Source organism: Rissa tridactyla, chromosome W (genome assembly GCF_028500815.1).
Source record: "Rissa tridactyla isolate bRisTri1 chromosome W, bRisTri1.patW.cur.20221130, whole genome shotgun sequence".
Classification (NCBI taxonomy): domain Eukaryota; kingdom Metazoa; phylum Chordata; class Aves; order Charadriiformes; family Laridae; genus Rissa; species Rissa tridactyla.
The window spans coordinates 16,418,333-16,432,598 of record NC_071496.1 but is presented as its reverse complement, the minus strand read 5'-3'; the positions used below and the strand labels follow the sequence as shown (position 1 = coordinate 16,432,598).

The window sequence follows — 14,266 nt, the reverse complement described above, 5'->3', positions numbered from 1 at the left end:
GTTAATATGTATTTTTTTTACAAGAAAATTTAGAAGATATTGAAATTAGTTCATTTCAGGAAAAAAAAAAAGCATATTAGAAATTCTGTTGCTTACTTCCCTAGGATGTTGATGCTACAAACCCAAATTATGAAATTATGTGTATGATCAGAGATTTCAGGGGAAGTTTGGATTATAGACCACTGACAACTGCAGATCCTGTAAGTACCCCAGTGATGTGGAAATTTTTTATCCTTCTGAATTTTGCTCTGTTTCCAATTTTTTCAGTGTATGAATATACTTCTGTCTGTAAACACCAAAATTAAGTAATTTAATATATATTACAATTCTTTATAACATGAGGTTATTTTTTTCGGTCAATTTTTTACATCATTTAAATATCTTTTGACTATAAAATGATACCAACATGTACTAAGTAGTCAGTCAGCCTCTATATTGTATATTTTCCTGGGATGCTAAGGGATGTGCAAACAAAACCAGTAAGCTTCTCTGAAAAACCCTGTTGAGTATAAAGATTAATATTTGATCTTTGGAGGTGATGAGGGCTTTTGATTTGAAGAGAAGACAGAGGAGCAGAATCCTTAAATGATAAAGGTTATCAGATCTCTGTGGAAATCATAGAATCATAGAATGGTTCGGGTTGGAAGAAACCTTAAAGATCATCTTGTTCCAACCCCTGTGACACGGGCAGGGACACCACCCACTAGACCAGGCTGTTCAAAGCCCCATCCAACCTGGCCTTGAACACTTCCAGGGATGGGGCATCGACAACTTCCCTGGGCAACCTGCTCCAGTGTCTCACCACCCTCACAGTAAAGAATTTCCTCCTAATATCCAATCTAAATTTCCCCTCTTTCAGTTTAAAACCGTTACCCCTCGTCCCATCATTACACTCCCTCACAAAGAGTCCCTCCCCATCTCTCCTATAGGCCCCCTTTAGGTACTGGAAGGCTGCTATGAGGTCTCCCTGGAGCCTTCTCTTCTCCAGGCTGAATGACCCCAACTCTCTCAGCCTGTCCTCATAGCACAGGTGCTCCAGCCCTCTCATCATCTTCATGGCGCTCCTCTGGACTCGTTCCAACAGGTCCATGTCCTTCTTATGTTGGGGGCTCCAGAGCTGGACTCAGTACTCCAGGTGGGGACTCACCAGAGCAGAGTAGAGGGGCAGAATCACCTCCCTCGACCTGCTGGCCATGCTTCTTTTGATGCAGCCCAGGATGCAGTTGGCTTTCTGGGCTGTGAGCACACATTGCTGGCTCATATTCAGTTTTTCATCCACCAACACCCCCAAGTCCTTCTCTGCAGGACTGCTCTCAATCCATTCATTGCCCAGCCTGTATCCCCATGTATGGGATTGCCCCAACCCAGGTGCAGGACCTTGCACTTGGCCTGGTTGAACTTCATGAAGTTCACACGGGCCCACCTCTCTAGCCTGTCAAGGTCCCTCTGGATGGCATCTCTTCCCTCTAGAGTATCAACCGCACTACTCAGCTTGGTTTCATCCACAAACTTGCTGAGGGTGCCCTCAATCCCACTGTCCATGTCCCTGACAAAGATGTTAAATAATACTGATCCCAGTATGGACCCCTGAGGGGCACCACTCATCACTGGTCTCCACCTGGACATCGAGCTGTTGACCGCAACTCTTTGAGTGTGACCATCCAGACAATTCCTTATCCACCGAGTGGTCTACCTGTCAAATCCACGTCTCTCCATTTTAGAGACAAGGATGTTGTGCGGGACAGTATCAAACGCTCTGCACAAGTCCAGGTAGATGACATCAGTTGCTCTTCCCTTATCCACCAGTACTGTAACCCCATCATAGAAGGCCACCAAGTTTGTCAGGCATGATTTGCCCTTAGTGAAGCCATGTTGGCTGTCACCAATGACCTCCTTATTTTCCATATGCCTTAGCATGGTTTCCAGGAGGATCTGCTCCATGATCTTGCTGGGCACAGAGGTGAGACTGTCTAGCCTGTAGTTCCCCAGGTTTCCATTTTTCCCTTTTTGAAAATGGGGGTTATGTTTCCCCTTTTCCAATCAGCAGGAACTTCACCAGATTGTGACAGCTTCTCAAATATGATGGATAGTAGCTTGGCAACTTCATCCGCCAGTTCCCTCAAGACTCTCGGATGAATCTCATCAGGTCCCAAGGACTTGTTGAGTACCTCAGCCTTCTCCATGTTGGTTGTAACAGTGTTTCCTGTTTTGCTCATTGAGGGGTGGGAATACAGTTTCTTTCATCTTCCTTTGTTGTCCTATGTACCTGAAGAAACTCTTCTTGTTATTTTTCACATCTCTAACAAAGTTCAGCTCCAGCTGTACCTTGGCTTTCCTGATCCCCTCCCTGCATTCCTGGGACATATCCCTATAATCTCCCCAGGATGTCTATTCCTGCCTCCACTGCCTATGCATTTTGGTTTTGTGTTTTAGTTTGGCTAAGTAATCTTGATTTAGCCAAGCTGGCCTCCTGCCTCCCCTGCCTGACTTCTTGCACATCGGGATCGAGAGCTCTTGCTCCCTAAGAAAAATGTATTTTAAATATCTTCCACCTCTCATTCGCACCTTTATCTCTGAGGGCAGTTTCCCAAGGGATCCCACGCACTAGTGCCCTAAACAGCTGAAAGTTTGCCTTTCTGAGGTTTAGGATCCTCACTCTAGTTTTTATCCATCCTGTACCCCTCAAGATTGAGAATTCTACCATGACATGATCAAAGAGATTGTGACAATTTCTGTCAATAGTGTATCTACCCTGTTACAGCTGAATTTGCTTGCAGCGTTCCAAGATGTACCTGGTACTCTGCAGGATCAGATCACTGTCTGCAGGGAGTTTTATTAATGTATGGTTCTCCCTTTTGGGTTCTTGGTTATTGTACAGACACAAGGGGCATTTACACGTTCAGATGACTCACTGTCTTGGAAAGTTGTCTTTGAATGATTGGTTAATTAAGTCAAGAATAGAAGTAAAATATATAACTGGAATTGGGGTATAGTTCACTGAAAGATTGTTTCCTTTGTAGATTGATGAGCACAGGATATGTGTTTGTGTACGAAAACGACCACTCAATAAAAAAGGTATGGCCATTTAAGATTTTGCAGAATTTTTTCTCTGAAAAGCTGCTTATGATAGTAATATTATTTGTATTAAAGAGATCTAGAAATACTGATCAAAGGTGAAACTGTTGTACTAGACAATATGTGTGAGGGACCCAGAAAATTCATAAACTTAGCATAACCTGGGTAAAGATGGGGAGGAAAGTAGTTTAACTGTCACCATTTTATGGACTGGGAGCTGAGGCACAGAGAGACTGTAATTTTTTTCCCAAGGTCATCCAGGATGTATTTAGTTGATCTGGGAATTATTTCTACTGTAATTTCTTCAGTATTCTTACATTGTGTTAGGATCACCATTCTTTTAAACTATCCTTTAAGTGATTTCCTGATCAGTGAGCTACCCAATGAAAACTTTTCTACACTTTTTTTAAATACATGTATATTTATACTTTCAAGTGGTCTTGAATCAGACATCAAGGGAACAATTCAGGTGCCTGAATGTTGGTGTCTTATGACATGTAAGGTGCCCAAGGGTGTCCAAGACATCCTCGCAGGGCTAGTGGGTTACAGACAAATTGGAGACTTCTATCTCCTGGAGTTGCTGCTCAGGGCCAGCCAGGATACCCTAGGGCATATGAAATGTCACTAAACAACTATTTTTAGGTACTGGAATCACTCCCTAGTGACTTCTTTTTATGTACGATTAGTATTACAACTTTTTTTCTTACTGCCTGCTGATCAGACTGGAGTCCGTATTCCAAAAAAAACCCATTTAGGTTTTCAACTCCAGTTAAATCCCAGTCTTTCTATGTAGTTCTTTACTTTCTGCAGGAAATTAAGAACCGCAAATGCTTCTTGATTGCGGCCTGTCTGAATCCAGTACTAAAGCTGACTTTCATTTTGAAAGATGTTTCTTTCCTTCTCTTTTTGTTATATCTTGTTTAGCTAAAGGACTCAAAGAACATCGCTCTGACTCTGAAACAACATGGGATGCATTTATTATTTTTGTACTATCAGAACTACATGTTGAGGACTATCTGGAGCATATACAGAGGAAAATGGGAGAATTGTATGGGAAAGGGAAAGGGAAAACATATGTTGATGTCAGTATATAGTTAGTTTTCTTTTATTTTTTCCCTCCATGTTGCTGCTTCCCCTACCTTTTTCTTTCTTTATTTTTACTTTTACTATTTTCTCATTCCCTGTATTTTTTTCTTTTATTGATCATAAAGGAATGCATAATCTCAAAAATGGTTGATTGAAACTATTTTGCACAACCTATGTAATAAGGGCATTCAATATACAAGTCTGGTAGCAGTTCAGTTTCTGTTTTAGCATTGGAGGTTATCTTTAATAAAATATAACTTAGAAATGTGATACATTTGGGGGGAATGTTACATTCTACCTGCACTGAAGGTGGACAAAGTGAAATTACAGTAAATGACAGGAAGTTGTCATGAGGCATGAGTTGGGATTCAGAAGTGGGATTTGTTTCTGTGCAAGTTGCATATCTTGGGTATTAGTGGTTTGGAGTGATTAAAAAGTAGTTCTGAGGTGTTGGTAGGAAGATGAGTGTCTAAGTAAAAATGAGGTTGGCACAAAAGTTATTTTGCAATTTTAAGAATAAGCTATAATAAAAAGGTATTAATGAAATAATCTATGCTTGGGAGGAACCATAGAGATATATGCAGTCTTCTGAAAACATGCACTTCAATTTTGGAAGTTCATAAGAAACAGTATTTCTCATGCCACATTTTAAAATTATATAAAATTATATAAAGTATAAAGAAATCAAAGATATTAGTGTGTAATACCCTGAAGAGAAAAAATATAAATAGTTTTTCCTTTATTATTGCAATAACAATACGTCAAAAATATTACTTTCCCTTTCATGCTCTGTGTTTTGAAATTCTGTAAGATGTTCAAATAATTTAATAGAAATCAAGTGTACAAATCAATTTCTGTCAGTCTCAAACACAATTTTCACTAAAGTCTTTAGGTGTTCTCAGCACCAATCGTTCTGTGTATTGACTTTGCAGGAAGTAGGTCTTCAGATTGACATTTTAAGATTTTATTTCAGTGGCATATATTTATAATTGAGAAATTATATATATATAATTGTGTGGTGGGTTTCACAGACACTATTTCAAATTTTTATCAGCAAGGAATACAGAATGTCATAACAAATAGCTGGGAACAGGTAAATGTCTTACTCCAAACAATCCTTCAAGAAAAAACAGCTTTTGACTGCTTTAACTAAAAAGCTTTTGCTGCAAAGAATTTACCTTTATATATATCTTTTCACCACTATTCCTTATTTCTTCTCTGTGATTACTGCAGAATAATTGCATTTTATTGTATTGCAGTGCAGTTGAAAAATTCATTATGTAGTGACTTGAATGCATATTTCTGTTGGTGTGTAATGTCATGCAATGGTAACCATTGTACTGTTTGATCAGTATGTTAACTGATGAAAAGATTTCTATCTGTTTGTATAAAGCCACATCAAATTCTTGAACTGCATGCCTTAAGATATTTTACATAGAAATGGAAGTAGGACACATTAGTGATCCTGACTGTACACAGAAATGATCTTTATTTTTGTGCATTTCATGGATCACTGGGTTCTCTGTTTTGCCAAGTCATATTTCATACAACAATTAACAATAAATCGTAGTGCTGTGTAGTAATTATAACCTGGGAACTCACTATTGAAATCGCACCTAGATGGCTTTTGTTCATTCCCAGGGATAGGAAGCATCATTAGCATTTTCAGCTTTTTCTGCTTACAAGATAATTTTAGAAAGGATTTTACTTTAGAGAAATTCTATATTAAAGATGTATACTTTAGATTCCAGGAGGAATACACAAATGAAAATGTCTGTGTAGAATGAAAATATTTTTTTTTCTTCTTGAAAGCTGTGAACATATGACTATAACTTTAAGGATTCAGGGAACATAAAAAGACAAAATTTTAAAATGAAGTTATAAAGATAGGGCTATCATTAATGAGCTTAGTTTTTCTAATCAACTTTGTACAACTTCTCTTCACTTTCTAGCACTTGGTAGGATAGGATGACTAGACTTCCAAAATGAAATCTCTTACTTAGCAGATTACTATCTAAGTATCAGAAGCCCAAGTCCATTGCAGTGTTGTTACTTGGAGGAGCTGTGTTATCTGAGATGTTATAAGAGTGTAAACAATGAAAGAATGTAAAAAATAGTGATGCGTTGCTACTTAAATATATATTTCATTTATTTTATAGAAACTTTAATGAAAGACCTTGATGTAATAACAATTCCTAGTAAAGATGTTGTGATGGTACATGAACCAAAACAAAAGGTGGATTTAACAAAGTACCTAGAAAACCAAACTTTTCGTTTTGATTATGCCTTTGATGACATGGCTCCTAATGAAATGGTTTACAGGTATGTGTATATGCTCTTTTTTTGTGAATCTTTTTTCTCATGTATCTCCCATGTCAATAACTGTGAGCTTACCTTGATCATGGACTTTACTTCTTTTCTCTGTGGTATCATATATGTATATTGCTACCTCCATTCTTTTGCCTGTTTACTTGTGTTTTAGCTCTGTTTATCCTGAATTTTTCATCTGCAATATTTCCACTTCTGTTTACCTCAGTCCTGCTCTCAGTCCTCCTCCAAGCCCTGCCTTTCCAGGCTCTAGTGTGTATTGCCTCCTCAGGAGGCAAACAAATCAGGAGAGAGTGGGGAAAGAGTACAAAGAGGGGGGCAGGGGGGTGGAGCGGCTGAGGTTATATTCGCTCTATTGCTGAAATACCTAAGAAAGTTTGGCTGTTGGAAGCAATCTAGCTGATGTAACATGGAAGTACATAGAGATAATTTATCTTGCTCAAAATGCTGAATCTTTCTGATTTAAAAAGCAACAGCAACAAGGACACACACCCTCAGTCCCAAGGTATTTGGATCTCCATTTTCTCCTTTATTTTTCTGTTTCATTTCCACAGTTAGAACAGAATAATGCACACAGCGCTTTTAAAAACTTGTTTAGAAGTAGCTGTTTACCTTGTACGAATCGCTAAATGGATTAGATACAGTAGCAGGCAAAGTTAGACACTATGACAGGTCATAATTTTGGTATGCAGTCTAAATATTGTGAAGATTTTTGCAAGGAATATTGATATATCGCATCAGGAAAGAATTCTTTACTGTAAGGGTAGTGAGGCACTGGAACAGGTTGCTCAGGGAAGTTGTCAATGCCCCATCCCTGGAGGTGTTCAAGGCCAGGCTGGATGGGGCTTTGAGCAACCTGGTCTAGTGGGAGGTGTCCCTGCCCAGGGCAGGGAGGGTTGGAACTAGATGATCTTTAAGGTCCCTTCCAACCCAAACCATTCTGTGATTCTGTGATATTAGAAAGGAATTTGATGAAGATAATTTTCCTTATGCTTAGAAAGTGCTTCACATAGCCTTAAGGAGTAGTGACGGAGAAATATCTTAATTCTTGTTTTTAATCCAACAACTAGGAAGTGAAAATTGGCATTGTATCCTGATTGATGTTAGATGCTAACATCCTCTCGGTGGATAAGAGAAAATTCATAGTAAAAGAATTATTAAAAGGCCTTGAAAATGAAAACTTATGTCTTATGCTTCATATAAGTAAGAGGAGAAGGGTAGCAAAAGTAAAATCTTTTGGTCTGTTAGTTTGCGCTAATGAAATACTTCTAAACAGCAAAGCTGTGCCCTTGGAAATTTCTGTCTGTAATGATAGTCTACTGGTAATATCTTTTTTTTCTTGATACTGAAGAGCTGTGGGAGAGTGATCTAGATAGTGAGATGTGCCTCTTGGAATAGTTTTCCTCCTGCTTAACAACAATTTCTTTTAATCTCCCTCCTTCCTGTTATTTGTATTTGTGAGCATAGTGTTTAAATGTGAGGACTGGTTTGGACATAGAATGTTATTGATTTTGGTCTGAGTTTCTTCTGGACAATTTTTATTAGTTACACAATAAATTAATAGTAATATGGGAAAATACTGAAAGATGCTTGTATTCATACTGAAATAGTAAATCTCTAGTCTGTGTAGCAGTACAGGCTTTTTCCTTCTCCCTCATATGGCACAATAATGATTATTACGTGAAGGATAATCTGCTTCAAGGCCTCCTGTAATAGCACAATTAAGAGGAAGATAGGTATCATTGTCTGCTCTCACCAGAACTATCAGGGTCACAGTGGTGAAAAAAAAAGTATGACAAGTTACTCCAGTTTTCTTCAGTATGCTAAAATTGCTCACTATATTTCTATATTGAAAAACATTCTTGACAAATATATGACTCATTTCTTTTATTATTATTTTGCTTAAGCTATATTTTAAGTATTTTTGAGTCCATGAGACACTGAGTTGCAAGTTTTCTTTTGTATTAAAAAACATACACTAGTGTGAATGGGTATGCTTTTTGAATTTTAAAGGAGAATCACTTTATATTTCTGAAGGATCAAGATTGCAAATAAAGGTTCTACTAGAAGGAAAGTTGGACTGTTTTGGCATGGTACCATTTGGAGTTGTATAATGCTTTACAAAAACTTTTCTAGATATGTTTGTATTTTGCCTTATTTTAAAAAACATATAATTAAGTCCCTTTTTTATAAATCAGCCAAATAAATAATCTCAAATGCAACTAAACAGAGATAATGGAACGTGCTTCTTAGGTGGATAGGTTTCTTGAAATTTGTATTTTAAATATAAAAAGAACAAGCATCGAAATATGTGAATATCTTCTTGAGGATAAAAGAATTATATGTTTGGAGAAAGCAAAAAAGAAAGACTAAGGCTGATCAGGAATCATCTGGTATATTTTTGATAAAAATTGATGATACAGTTAAACTTAGATTTTTGCATAACCCTTGGTTGCTGAATGGCTCAGTCTTACCCATATTTTCGTAAGTGATCTTGTATTTGTTCCAAAGTGGAATGAAAGGAGGTTGTAACACCTCAGTGTTTCTGTAAACAATTGTTCTTGTTTCTATCACTAAACATATCTTATGTGTAAACACCTGGTAAAAGTTTAGAGAGAGAGACTGTTGCAGAGAGACTCTTATCTCCATCACCTAGTGGAGGCAACCCTTCGTAAAGTTACCCTTTGCTTTTGGAGCTTTTAATGAAGTAATGGTGATAAGTAGCTGAAGTAGGAGCAATAACTACATTTTTTAAAGTAAAAATTAATTCTCTAAAATAGAAAAAATGATACTTTGGAAAATAATTTTGATGCACCAAATAATACTTAAAGGAATAACTGGATTTTTCCATTCTGATGAGCTTGGGTACGTGTTTTCTTGAGCCTTTTCTCAGTGTAACTATGTTCTCAAAATATTAAGACGTGCAATGTTGTTTTGGTCACCTGTCTTCTAAACTTAATCTTGGAAAATGATTTAGGGGAAAAAAAACCCAAAACCAAAACTGTAGCGGAATTTTTGTATTGGCAAAATCTAAGTGTTTATCTGCTGCACTATCCTACTTCCGTATCTTCTAATGCTGTCTTCTTTAGGGAGCTCCAAACTCCGTGTAGTAAGCTGTGCTGTGTTGCATCATTAAAACAAGGAATTTTTTTTTTCTCAGTGTTTGAAGGAGGATAATATTGTTGTAAAGTATATGGGAGACACCTTGTAGCTTCTGTTTAATTGTTTAGGATATTTTAATGCCTAGAACTGGTAGCCTCTTTATTTCAGGAATTAACGTGGAGATGTCCTTTGGCCTCTCAAAGTACAGAACCAGTTTTGTTACTTCTGGCCTTAAAATTTATAGTGTCCTTGTGGTAGTGTGACATCTTAAAGTAATTATGTTTCTTAAGTACTGTTGTTTTTTGCATTTAAGGTTTACAGCTCGACCATTAGTGGAGACCATATTTGAAAGGGGAATGGCCACTTGTTTTGCATATGGACAAACAGGCAGTGGAAAAACCCATGTAAGTGTTTCTTCTACATGTCAGCAATACACTTCTTTTTATGTACGATACACTTCAATAAATTCTAATAAGTAACAAATATGTAAGTTACAGTTCTGTGATCTTTATAGTGTATTTTTGGTCTTTTTTGGTTTTTTTTATTAATTTAGACTATGGGTGGTGACTTTTCAGGAAAGAACCAAGATTGTTCTAAAGGAATATATGCACTTACAGGTGAGACTTTATTGTTCTGTTGGCTTTTTGCAAATTAGTTGAGGTCAATACATTTCTACTCCCTGTCATACAAACATAAGGGTCTACATATTTTGGATTACAGTGGATCTTTGGTAACATAAAAAATAGTTCCTAGGTGTGTAGTCTTTACACAGTAAAGTAAATATATATATACATATAGATAACTTCAAAAACGTAATAAATATAACTGATGATTACTTGAGTTTACAATTTTGAGGTCTTCTGCATCGTCCAATTTAATGTGGCAGTTTAAACTGCAGTGTTTTTTACTTGATTGACTGACCCTATCCGTTACACTTGCAAAATATGAGAAATGCTGTAAAATAGACTGTTATGCATTAATGAGTCTTCACTAAATTAAAATACATAACTTGATTTCTTTTTATTTTGGAAATGTACTTACAGCTCGAGATGTCTTTTTAATGCTAAAGAAGCCAAACTATAAGAAGTTAGAACTTCAAGTATATGCAACATTTTTTGAGATCTACAGTGGTAAGGTAAGTACCTGATCTTTTTCTGAGGAAGGTGGAATTTCTCTTTCAAAAACAAGACTGTGAGCTTGTCACATAAAAGATTTTTTTCCTTTTTGTACTGAAAGCTTTATTTCAATTAATTCTTTACACTTCCCTTTCAATCATGTTTGTGCGTGGAATGCTTTGCATATTTTGATATGAGATTTTAAGCAAAAATGTCTTTTAAATCTCCTCTTTAACTGTTCTGTTCCCCCACCCCCACCCAGGTTTTTGACTTGTTGAACAGGAAGACAAAATTAAGAGTGTTAGAAGATGGTAAACAGCAAGTCCAGGTGGTGGGATTACAGGAACGGGAAGTCAAATGTGTTGAAGATGTTCTTAAGCTTATTGAAATAGGCAACAGCTGCAGGTATCTCCCATGGCCTCCACCAATTTTTCATTGTAAATTAAAGAATTGGAACAAGATTTTTTGTGTGTCTCTTCATAGTAATGGCTTTTTAATATGCAGTGGTATTTTTGATAATGTTGGCTGCAAGCAAGGAATCTGCCTATCTTTTGAATAAAGATAGTTTAGAGTTTCTCTCCTAGGGAGAAATACAAACTGATTTTTTCTACAGGACGTGAATTGCATGTATTATATAACCAGTTTACTGACTTAAATTCGCATAATTTATAATCTGGAATACTGCCAGATTCTTCAGTTCTAAAAGGCCTTGATATGTAGTGACAGAATTTAAGGATAAAATTTTTATTTTTTGTTAAGATCCAGCTTTATTGTTTTTAAAATTAGCCTTGTGAATAGACTGTTGCCTGATCAGATAAAAATGCCACATGTGGCATTTTACATGTAAGCTCTCTGATAGTCTGAAATCTTTGGAGATCTGATTATTCTTGCTTTTAAGAGGGAAGTAAAATGTTACTAATCTTCCATTTTTGTTTGAAGAATTGGAAAAATAGGTATAATTATACTATATATATCAAATTATTAGGATAAATACAGGACTCTGCCCTGAAAAAATTAAAATTCTGACGGTAGTGTGTTTAACATGTATGGTCCTTTGCCTGTTCATATGTCCTTCCTTTCTTTCCTTTTGTTAAAGGACATCTGGTCAGACATCTGCAAATGCACACTCATCTCGAAGCCATGCAGTGTTTCAGATTATTCTCAGAAGGAAAGGGAAATTGCATGGTAAATTTTCTCTGATTGATTTGGCTGGCAATGAAAGAGGAGCAGATACTTCCAGTGCAGATAGGCAGACTCGACTGGAAGGTGCGGAAATTAACAAGAGCCTTTTAGCACTCAAGGTAACTGAAATGTTTCCATTGCCTTTGAGTAGATGGAAGCCTTCTACATATAATAGCAATGACTATTAAAATGAGTGTTTTTGCAGGCTTTGCTTGTCTACATTGTCTACTACTGTGACAGGTAAAATAACGTATTGATTTTTCCTTTAAATGCCTGAAGAAACACTTGGTAATTACCAAGTAGAAACATTGCAGAAACATCGTGCTATCAACTTTCTTGTAGTTAAAAAAAAACAAACCCAAAATTCCCAGTAGTTGAATTTGAACGCTTTTCTGATATACACCTAAAATGGGAGGAGAGATGACATACTTTGGTACTCAAGGTCTGAAATACTAACTGGAAATATTCTTACTGATCTCAGTATATATATATTTTTTTTAAGAAAAGATAAAAAATTAAGTTACCTTTATGGCAGATTTGTTTACCACTGTTAATTAATTAACTAAAGAAGAAAACAACACAACAGCACTATACCCAGAAAGAATTAACAAATCAATTAAAATAACCCTTGAAAGTTGGAATCCATTTTTGATGACTTTATAGCAAATCGTCTGATACAATTAATTTTCACATTTTCATCCATTAATCCAGAATACATCAAGAGAGTTAAGAAATATTATTTAAATATTCAAATGCTTTTTTTGTTTGTTTTATAATGCCTGAAAGAGGTTCAGCCTAAATAGGGAAAGTAATTTTTTTGGTCTCAGTTGGGGAAACAGTAGTTTTGAACAGCCCAGAACTTATCTCTGTTGTTGGTTAGCTTTGCTTACATTTACTACTCTCTGCACCAGCACCGTGGTTTTATATAAAGAATCTAAACCCCAAAATCACTGTGTTTACTTTTTTAGCCCAGTATAAACTTGGGAGAAGACTTGTATCAGACTCTAAGCAGATCTCACAAAACACCACGAAATTGTAACATGTTATGTTATTACAAAATTGTATGCCATGTTGAAAAATTGGAAGCAGCAGTTCCAAAACTGTGACCTGTTTTGATTTAGTATCAAAATAAATAATGCAAACAACATTGTGTTAACGTTATCACTTATTTCCAAATGCAATCGTATAAAGCTGTTCTGGTTTTATTTTTTTAGTTTACTTGCTGATTTTATGCTGATTAGTGCCTTCAGTGCAATACCCATACAACATACTTAGTTCATTTTCATACAGCTTGCTTTTGTAATTATAGTGAAAGGCTCTGCTGCTGCTGTACTGGTGGTTGTGATCTAAATTATATGGGAAATGGGAAATAAAAATAAGTGGTCTTGAGAGGTCTAAACAGTGGTACAAGAAGATATAAATGTTTCTCAATGATATGTTAGTTTTCCATTTTTCATCTATCCCAAATAACATCACACAGCTTTTTCCATTTGTATTCAAGACCCTTGAAGTTATTGTCAAGTTCGAATTAAACTAGTATGTTCTGAGAAGTGGTTTTTGGTGCTAATCCAAGACTTGCAATTTGTCCTGTCTTAACCTGTTCAGATTTTTGGTGAAAAGCAAAAGTAGTTAAAAACTCCATTAATTTAGAAGCTGGCAGTGTTGTCCTATAATCCTTTTACTATTAAGGAGACAATCCAATTCTAATGTTTCAAGAGTGAGCAAACTAAAAATCATTATAGTAAATTAAAATCATAGAATCATAGAATGTGTTGGGTTAGAAGGGACCTTTAAAGGTCATCTAGTCCAACCCCCCTGCAATGAGCAGGGACATCTTTCACTAGATCAGGTTGCTCAGAGCCCCGTCCAACCTGGCCTTGAATGTTTCCAGGGATGGTGCATCTACAACCTCTCTGGGAAACCTGTTCCAGTGTTTCACCACCCTTAGAGTAAAGAATTTCTTCCTTGTATCTAGTCTAAATCTTCCCTCTTTTAGTTTAAAGCCATTACCCCTTGTCCTATCACCACAGGCCCTGCTAAAAAGTTTGTCTCCATCTTTCCTGTAGGCCCCCTTTAAGTACTGGAAGGCCGCAATAAGGCCTTCTCTTCTCCAGGCTGAACAACCCCAACTCTCTCAGCCTGTCCTCGTAGGAGAGGTGATCCAGCCCTCTGATCATTTTTGTGGCCCTCCTCTGGACCCGTTCCAACAGGTCCATGTCTTTCCTGTGCTGAGGGCTCCAGAGCTGGACACAGTACTCCAGGTGGGGTCTCATGAGAGCAGAGTAGAGGGGGAGAATCACCTCCCTCAACCTGCTGGCCACAGTTCTTTTGATGCAGCCCAGGATGCAATTGGCCTTCTGGGCTGTGAGCGCACAATG

General features: G+C 36.8%; 1 protein-coding gene across 3 annotated transcripts in view; it reads left to right on the top strand.

The window, feature by feature from the left end:
* The window catches only part of LOC128901934 (kinesin-like protein KIF2A), a 126,142-nt gene that overhangs the window by 82,487 nt on the left and 29,389 nt on the right, over positions 1 to 14,266 (top strand). For all 3 annotated transcript variants that reach the window (XM_054184083.1, XM_054184082.1, XM_054184081.1), the window contains exons 7-14: positions 105 to 200; positions 3,021 to 3,075; positions 6,321 to 6,483; positions 9,905 to 9,995; positions 10,145 to 10,208; positions 10,635 to 10,726; positions 10,969 to 11,111; positions 11,803 to 12,007. In XM_054184083.1, coding sequence (XP_054040058.1) covers positions 105 to 200; positions 3,021 to 3,075; positions 6,321 to 6,483; positions 9,905 to 9,995; positions 10,145 to 10,208; positions 10,635 to 10,726; positions 10,969 to 11,111; positions 11,803 to 12,007 — 909 coding nt within the window. The remainder of the gene's footprint in view (positions 1 to 104; positions 201 to 3,020; positions 3,076 to 6,320; positions 6,484 to 9,904; positions 9,996 to 10,144; positions 10,209 to 10,634; positions 10,727 to 10,968; positions 11,112 to 11,802; positions 12,008 to 14,266) is intronic.